A 9,466-nucleotide genomic window follows, 5' to 3' on the forward strand; every position below is an offset into this window, starting at 1 on the left:
TTGTACTTCTTTAATAACATTAGATATTATTTATAATATTTATAAAAAAAACAAATTGTTATGAGAATTATGTGAAAGTAGACCACACAACTTTTTTTTAATTGAGAACTTAACATTTAATTTATCTAAGAAAATTATACTGCAGAGGATCCCTAAAAGTCCAGATTTCTAAGTTGTATTTTACTTTAAAATTGCTATTTTATTAATATGCAAATAAATTATTTATTAAGCTAGAATGCTTTAAAAAAATATAACTTACATTCAGATGTTTAAGCTAAACAAGTGCAATTAAATTCCTATAAATTCAGTTTTTTACCATTTTGTAAGGTTCAAAATATTAAAGGGGGTTAACAAAGTCTCATATTAAAATAAACATAAATTCGAGCAATACTGTATAATATATATATCTACCTTATTAGATATTTTAAGAATAGAATAGAAACTAAAAAAAAACAATTATATTGTCACTTAAGAAAAACAAACAAGATAAGTAAGGGAAACTTTATTAGACACTATATATTTATATTTTGGATATAAAAAAATTTAAAATTTTAATCAAAACACATAAGATTTATTTGTAGCATGTTAAAAATATAAATTTTAATGAATATTATTGTTAAATATCAAATTCATAATAATTTAGCCATAATATTTTAAATTTGGTCTGCTAAATACATATTTTCTTGGAAGAATAGCCTTGGTCATTATTACAGATGGATGTGGAATTAAATGATGCCAAGTTGGATATAACATAGAAAAAATTGGATATTATGGTGATAAAAAATGTGGATCAAATGTGTTACCATTTTGTTATTTTAAAGATGGTTGTGACAAATTATTAAATTGATAACTTGTTTTCTTTAATATCTCGACTATCAAGCAATTCTTTAATAAAGTTTGTGTCAGACATGTGTTCATGGATTTTGGATATTGTGTTCCTGAATATATTTACATGTAACTTTACATTCAGCTCTTAGACAATGATAATAAGTTGTATACCAATATAGACCATTATATTGGTAGAGAAAATTTTCAAAAAAGAGCAATGGTTTGCCCTATTAGCTAACAAAAGTTGACTCGACTAAAATAAGAAAATTTATAGATATTTACATAGTAAATTACCAAAAATATGCCTATTTTCATTAAAATCTATAAAAGATTCTGCAATCACATAATTTTACATATTTTCTAAATAATAATCACCTATAAATAAATGTAATATAGATGTTTTTATTTAAAAGAATTATATAATACTTTCTATTTCTGAATTAAGAGGAGATGTATAGAAATCATTTGATATGTTGGGAGCATCTATGATTCATATAATGAGTTTATTTGTTATAAAAATATTACTTTGAAAATCAGGAAATATATGAGCAAAGAGGGGATGTGTAAGCCGATTGACTTTGAGTATCACCTATTTTAAAATTTGTGTTTAGGTAATGGTTTTTTAATATGTTGTACCCAAAATGACAATATTTATTTAAGATTATTAATATATAACCTTGATTTGGAAGGGTCAAAGATTGTTCCTGAGAATGACCAGCTTTTTGAGAATCATCTATTTTGTTTATTGTTTTATAAATTTTGAGATAAAATATTTATACCTTGAAAATTTGAACTCAGTTGTTCTAGGATAATATTAGTTGATAAAGGTAAAGCATCTAAAGATATAGTAATATATAATTGTAATTAAATTTAAATACTTTGAATTGGTTTACAGGTTTCTGAATGATTTTTAGTTATACTAAAATCACAATAAATGAAGAGCTTTGCTCTGCCACCACATCTTTTGCGGCAATAGTAATATATAGCACTTTTACCAGATTTGTGCAGCAAATATTGATACCCCAAATATTCAATGTAATCTTTATTTTTTATTGTTTTCTAAAAAAACATTTTTCTATATGTAAATTAAATTATAAATACTTTAATTTTTAATTTCCTAAGCTTAAGTAAATTATCGATGTTTTCTGCGACAGTTTGAATTTTCATAGTATAAGTTTAGAATTCATTCATTCATTACCACACCAGGAGTTGTAGCATGCACCATGTATATTCACTAGTATAGGGTTGCCAGGTCAAAATTTTCAAATTGCGGTTGAAATATGAAAATTGCGGTAGAAATATAAAAATTGCTAAAAAAATTTTTGTGGGCTCGCAAAGTGCTATCCTTCGGCCGAGATTTTGAATTGACTTAATTATCCGCCTATTATTTTTTATAATTTTTTTATATAAATACAATGTCGGTAACTATTTTTCAAAATAAAATAACATCTTGAATTATTAAAATATATTAATTTATAAAAAAACCAACGATCCTTTTTAAATATAAAAGAATGTAAACAAGATAAGATTTTATAAAAAAAAACAATCTTAGTTATACAATGTAAAAAATATATTTTATGCGAATGTCCCGTAAAACATCCGCAATTGCAAATCTACCTTTTGTGTGTGTATAACATTATATATATAATATGCGTTTAATTATCACGTTTAAATACATAATAAGGTAATATTGTACTCATTTCAATGATAATTATTTTATTTATGATTGTTCAATCACATTATTATAATTAGTGCAGGAGAGTGTATCTACATCCATTGCAAAACAAAGATATTCTCCAAAAATAAGAATACAATAGCGGCAATTGTAATTACTTTACAACATTCACAGAGCTACTTATCATTCCAATGTGCGTAGAATCTTTCCCAATTATATTTAACGATACCAAGATAAATGAAAAATTTATATGTAGAATAGAAATGAGCAAAGATATCATCAATGTTTTAGAATCTCAATTCAGGAGGTTAATTCTTGACTATTTGAAAGATGGGCATAAATCTGCAATTCTAACAGATGCATCTAATAAGATAAATATTAAAATATTTCCCTTGATCCTCCGCTATTTCAACAAAATTAAGGACGTTTCAAGAAAACTATTAAATTTTTTCCCCTTAAATAGTGAAAAATCCAAAGACATAGTTTACCATATAGTAAATATATTAGATTCGGGATTATCAATTTTCTGATCTGATAATGCCTCAGTGAATTTGGAAAAAACCAGAGTGTATAATATAGAATTGAGTCAGCACAATAATGGTTGCGATATGTTCCTAATACCCGCCATCGATAGAATCTTAAAATTATATAAACCTTTAAAAAGATATTACTTAAATAAAGATTAAAAAGCTGTCCTAACATTTTGAAAAATTTTTAAATTATGAATGCAGAGGTATATTTAGGATTGATTTCACATGTAGGAAATCTACTACATGCTGTTAATGTGCAGTTGCAATCAGAAGAATCTTAGCAAAGATTCACAAAATTATGCTGCAGATGTGTTCTTCTTTACAGTTAAAAATTGACAATAAATTTTATGGCACCATCAATAATATATATCATTGGGCACCATTGATAAAACTATATTAAAATGTTCAAATATTTTAAAAATACCGATAGACATTAATGTCTTGTTTGAGGAGATTGTAATGCTCTCAATTTTTAATTCACAATGTAAAAAATATATTTATTTTATGCGAATGTATGAAAAAGATTTTATAAAATATAATGGATAAATTTGTTTAACCATAAGCTCCGCCTCTAATGTTGTTAAAGCAATTCGATTTCTTTCCTTTTTCCAGGCAGTCCTCATCTAAAAATGCGCTCGAATGAGGCATTAGAATGAGGTAAGGAGAAGTCATATAGCATATTTTTCCCAAGCATAGGGATTTATTGTTATTATGAAAAAATTCAACCCATTTCACCTTTGCTTTAGACCATCTAACTTTAAGTATTCTGGCTAAACATAAAAAATAGAGAGTATTACAATCTCCTCAAACAAGACATCTGTCTTTCGGTATTTTTAATATATTTATTAAATTACAAAAACCATCAATTGATGGTTTTTGTTCCAAGGTCATAATATTTATACATTTGTAAATAGAGTTATTAAAATCATATTTTGATTATAAATATTCCAAAATTGACTTAATAAAATTATCTGCTTCATTTAAAAATGTAATTAGAGTATTATTTGAACATTTTAATATAAAATCTTTAGCAATAGCGCCATAAAATTTATTATAAATTTTTAACTGTATAGATAAATAGAGCTGTTGCATGATTTTGTGAATCTTTATTAATAAAGAATATTCTGATTACAAATGAATATTAACTGCATTACATAGATTTCCTACATGTGAAACTAATCCCAAATATGCTTCTGCCATTTCATAATCCAAAAATTTTTCAAAATTTTAGCACAGCTTTTAAAATCTTTATTTAAAATGTATTTTCTTAAGGGTTTGCAAAATTTTAAAATTCTATAGGTGGAGGTATTAATGATAACCACCTGATAGGTACATATCGCAACAACTCATACCATTCCAAGTCAGACGAACTAAATTCGTTAAAACATTTCATCATAATTATTTCGACATCCACAGATAGTACATTTATTGCCTTCTCAATAATCATGTTGTATATTGCATATACAGCCAATAATTCTTTATTGTGCTGCCTAAATTCGGTAAATACACTTTGGTTTTTGCCAAAATTTACATAGGCATTATAAGCGCAGATAGCTGACATGCAATTCATTGTTAACCTTGAGTCCGCTCTATTTACATTATGTGGTTAGTTACATCGTTGGATTTTTCACTATCCGAGGAAAATTTTTTTAACAGTTTTATTGAAATGTTCTTATTCTTGTTGAAATAGCCAAGGTTCAAGGAAAATGTTTTAATATTTCCCTTATTAGATGCATCTGTTAGAATTGCATATGGATGCCCCTCTTTCAAATTGTCTAGAATTGACCTCTAGTCAGGTACTAAAACACTTGTGATAGTCTTGCTTATTTGTGTTCCACCACAAGTAAGGTTTGCACTTATATTGGAGTCATTAAATATGGAGAAAAGATTCGACCAACATTGTGATGATATAGCTCTGTGATTGTTGAACTACATGATAGGTTTATACGATTTCCGCAACTGTAGTGTATTATAGAGAACTACACGAGCTGTCCGTAGCCCGACCAGACCTGAGTCTCGGGCTCGGGTCGGGTTCGGACATCAAAAAAAAATTTATCGGGTTCGGGCTCGGGTCGGGTTGTAAAAGCTGTTTGACCCGAAAACCCGACCCGAAAATAAATAATAATATAAATATCTTAAATAGTCAGTATAATTTATAATATTAATTATAAAATCATATTATTTAATATTTATCACATTTTAGGATTAAAATGTCAATCATATTAACATGTCACGTCATTATTAATTATTATTTTATAAACCTAACAACCACCAAACTATTTTATCACTAAATTGTGTGTTTCCCGTGAATTACAAGATAAGACATATTTTATGTACTAAAGATAAGTTTTATTCATTATTTATCTAGCCTATACATTGTCTTTTTTAACATTTGTTTTAAAAAATTTCCATATAAAATTGGGATTTTATTCAGGGGAACTTATTTCTATAATTTAAATTTCACTAACATAAATGTTAATCATCCTAGAAATTAAAAAATATTATATAAAATTGGTAATGATATTCTAAGTTACATTTATATATAAAATATAATCTTTACTTATTTCGTTTTGGTATTATTATTTTTTTATCTATCTACCTTAATATGAGTTGTAAATTTTCCAGCTAATTTTGGTTGTCAATATTTTAAAATATGGCAGAAAAAAATTAGGAAATTAATACAAGATTCTCAAAGAAAATAAGATGTATACTGTGATATGTAAAATTTATAACATGAATATTAAAAAGAATCTGTATCTGTATCTTTTGTCAAGAAAATGAAAAAGATACAAGATTCTTTTCAGAATTAAGGATCTTAGATACAGATATTAATTAGTATCTTATTAAAAATGTCAAAATATACTGAGTACAAGATATAAAGGGATCTTGTATCATGTATCTTAGATACAAGTATTCGTACTGCCGAACTCTGTTTATTTCAATCTAATTGATTAAAGTCATTTTAAATATTTTTTTAGATTTTAGACACAGCCATATTAAAAAAATTATCTCAATGGATGCAAAATTAAAAAGAATTGGTGAAAAGATTAAGACAAAAGAATATGAAGTAAGGGAGAATCTTAATGGAAAATCCGATGTATGGAAGAAATTTTCATTTATATATGATGAAAATAAAGAAAAGCTTAATTATGTCATTTGTATTATATGCAAATTTATTTATGTATATAATTCAATAACAACAGGTTAGATATTTATACATAAAATATGATCTTATAAAATTATTTTAGGCACAAATCAACTTAAAAGACATAAATGTGTTTATACAAATACAAGCAGAGTTGTACAAAAGATCTTCTTTGAAGATTTTTGAGCGAGATCTAGCTCAAAAATTTGAGCAAGATCTTTGAAGATCGTAAAATTTGAAGATCTTTTATTTTTTAAAAATTTTGTGTAACGATCTTCAAGATCTAGATCTTTGAAGATCGCTGCGATCAACGATCTTCAAAATCTTCATGATATTTATTTTTTTACCCCTTTATTAAAAGCCCAGATGTTTTTCAATTTTCATCAAGGCAGGAGGAGAGGTATAAAACATAAAAGAAATATTATATTAATAAAATTGAAAAACATCTGGGCTTTTAATAAAGGGGTAAAAAAATAAATATCATGAAGATCTTTGAAGATCGTTACACAAAATTTTTAAAATAAAGGATCTTCAAATTTTACACCTTTGAAGATCTTTTATTTTGAGCAAATGTACAACTCTGAATACAAGTACAACAGCAGAGAGTAAAAAGACACAATTAACAATTGATAGTCTTTTTGGTACTGTTCCGAAAAAACTCAAAAGTTGTACAAAATTGAAAAAAGAGTGCACAAAGGTGCTTACTATGTTTTGTGGACGTGATTTGAGATCATTTGATACAATTCATGGGGAAGGCTTTGTTGATTGTTGCCAATATTTTGCCAAAATTGGTTCAATATATGGAAATATTGATGTTAAAAGCATCATTCCAAATCCTACGACAATTTCTAGAAATTTAGTAGATACTGCTGATGGTATCCGCAATAAATTATTTCCTATATTAAACTTATATATGAAAAAGGGTCGATGTGCTGGTAACAAATTTATGAAAATATGGTTAAATTATTAACAATTTTTTATAGCCACCACAGACCTTTGGACTGATGATTATAAAAAAATATCATATGTAACTCTAACAATTCATTTTATAAATGATTCCTGGAAACTAAATAAAACATGCAAATTTGAAGAGGAAAAAAAGACAGGGGAAAATATCAAAAGGGAAATTATTAGAAATTTCACCTTGTTAGGTATTAATTTCATTAAAAATATTTATAAAAATCCATGTATTCTTTGTATCAGGATACAGCAGGGCCTATTTATCGGAAATTTCAATTATTACCGACCAAGGAGCTAATATGATTAAAGCTTTTGAAAATCATAAGCGTTTATTAAATTGTGCTTCTCATCTGTTAAATACAGTATTGAGAAATACTTTTGATAACAAAAATATTGAATCTTGTTCGGGGATAAATCAATGTTTTAATGACTGTAAAAGTTTAGTAACGTATATGAAACAGAGTGGGTATGTTAAATTAACTTTATATTAAAATTACATTTTAGATTAGTTAATCGCCTCGATAAAACTCTCCACATGCGTGTTGAGACTAGGTGGAATAGTAGGTTGAATATGATTGAATCGATCTTTAATCAATTTAATGACATATTAGAAATCCTCAAATCCAGAGGAGAGTAGATTAGACTTGAAAATATTGATTTTGAAATGATGAGGGATCTGATCAAGTTTCTGACGCCTTTTAAAATTGCGAGTGATGAACTTGAGAGTGATTTAAAACCTACTATTCACAAAGTTATTTTATGTTATCATAAAATATTGAGTTTTTTAGCTAATCCTAGCTTAAACTATTAGCTAAACCAGCTTTCATTAAGATGCCTGGAAATATTGGTGGATAAATTTAAAATAGATTTATTCCACCAAATTTCGACGTTTTTGTGCCCAAAATTTCGTGATATGAAAATGTTATCCCGGGAACATTATAAAGATTTGTGTCAACATATCAACACGTTGATTAATGCAGAGAAAATCAACATAAATGTGATTGATTAAAAGTCTTTAAACAACTCACCATCTAACTCGTGCTCAACCGATAGAGTAGTAAATAAAGGTTTATTAAATTAATAATAAAATTATTTATTAAAAAATAATAAAGTTAATATATATCTTAATATTATTAATGAATATTTTTTTCTTAAGAAACTACAGAGGTGGTAGATAAGTTTTTGGACTTCTTTCTATGGGAGGCTGACAATGTGTATTCTGATGCTAGCGCCGAAGTTGACGAGCTAAAAAAATACCTAGATCCGAAATTATGTATTGATGACGATAATATTTTAAAATGGTGGAAAACAAACCATTATGAGTTTCCAAATTTAAGTATTTTACCTCTTAAATTCATGGCTATCCCTGCTTCGTCGGCTAGCAGTGAAAGGGCGTTTTCAGCTGTTGGTAGGGCCTTTGAGGAGAGAAGGACTCGTTTAAAGCCTGATAAACTGGACGCCTCTTTATTTATATATCATAATTATTCACTTTGTGATAATTTTGATAATGATATTGATGAGGTCAATATAATATAATATGTTCATATTTTTTATATATTTATTAACTTTTATATCATATCTATTTTCGCATAAATGATGCTTATTGTATTATATAATCGTTATAATTTTTAAATTCGCTTGTATATTAATCGTTTTATAATATTTTTTACAAATTTAATAAAATGCAACTTAATATATATTTTGAATAGTTTATGGCCGACAAATAAACTTTTATTTAAGGTGGCTGAACTGAATAAATACACATAATTTTTTTTTTGGTTATTATAATATTAAAACTCAAATTGCAAAATTTTATTCAGGTCGGGCTCGGGTCAAGTTGGACTAAAAAATGTGTGCTCGGGCTCGGGTCGGGGTTGGTTTGCGAAAAAATTACTTTGCAGTTCTCTAGTGTATTATTTATTATTTTGGAGGATATTTTTTTATTGCAATCGATGTTGATATACGATATACTCCCCTGTACTGACTTATATGAACGAAATGATTTTGATTTATTATTGGATAAAAATAAGGATAAAAAGAATTTACAAACTAGACATGTTTTTTGAATAAATATTTAAAATTAAAAATATAAAAATAATCAATTGCTGTCTCTCAAAATTATTATTTATATAATAAAAACGTTAAAATACTATTTTAATAAAAATTGCGGGAAAAAATAAAAAATTGCGGTAGATTTTTGCGGGAGATTTCCAATTGCGGTAGTTTTGCGGGAGAAAGATGTCTGCGTGTAAAATAAAAAATTGCAGGAGTCTCCCAATAATGAAGGGAGACATGGTAACCTGCTAGTATATAGATCCTATAATGATG

The 9,466-nt window shown here is 26.7% G+C and overlaps 1 protein-coding gene across 1 annotated transcript; it reads right to left on the reverse strand.

Moving 5' to 3' along the window:
* Positions 1-769: 769 nt before the first annotated feature.
* Positions 770-2,113, reverse strand: LOC135922172 (uncharacterized). Its single transcript, XM_065456599.1, has 8 exons — positions 1,930-2,113; positions 1,707-1,887; positions 1,608-1,664; positions 1,505-1,561; positions 1,354-1,417; positions 1,255-1,311; positions 1,123-1,203; positions 770-1,081 (listed from the first exon to the last, which is right to left on the reverse strand). The coding sequence occupies exons 1-5, from the start codon at positions 1,993-1,995 to the stop codon at positions 1,362-1,364; spliced, it is 417 nt and encodes a 138-aa protein (XP_065312671.1). The 5' UTR covers positions 1,996-2,113; the 3' UTR covers positions 770-1,081; positions 1,123-1,203; positions 1,255-1,311; positions 1,354-1,361.
* Positions 2,114-9,466: the final 7,353 nt, after the last annotated feature.

The sequence above is a fragment of the Gordionus sp. m RMFG-2023 genome, chromosome 1 (genome assembly GCF_954871325.1).
Source record: "Gordionus sp. m RMFG-2023 chromosome 1, tfGorSpeb1-WG-v2, whole genome shotgun sequence".
NCBI classification, from domain to species: Eukaryota; Metazoa; Nematomorpha; class Gordioida; order Chordodea; family Parachordodidae; genus Gordionus; species Gordionus sp. m RMFG-2023.

What these genes read in the sequence shown, in the direction of transcription:
- LOC135922172 (XM_065456599.1), bottom strand. Translation starts at nt 1,995, where the DNA reads ATGAAAATTCAAACTGTCGCAGAAAACATCGATAATTTACTTAAGCTT. An exon ending in AACCTGTAAACCAATTCAAA is followed by an intron (nt 1,665 to 1,706) that starts GTATTTAAATTT and finishes CTATATCTTTAG; the next exon opens with ATGCTTTACCTTTATCAACT. An exon ending in TTTGACCCTTCCAAATCAAG is followed by an intron (nt 1,418 to 1,504) that starts GTTATATATTAA and finishes ATTTTAAAATAG; the next exon opens with GTGATACTCAAAGTCAATCG.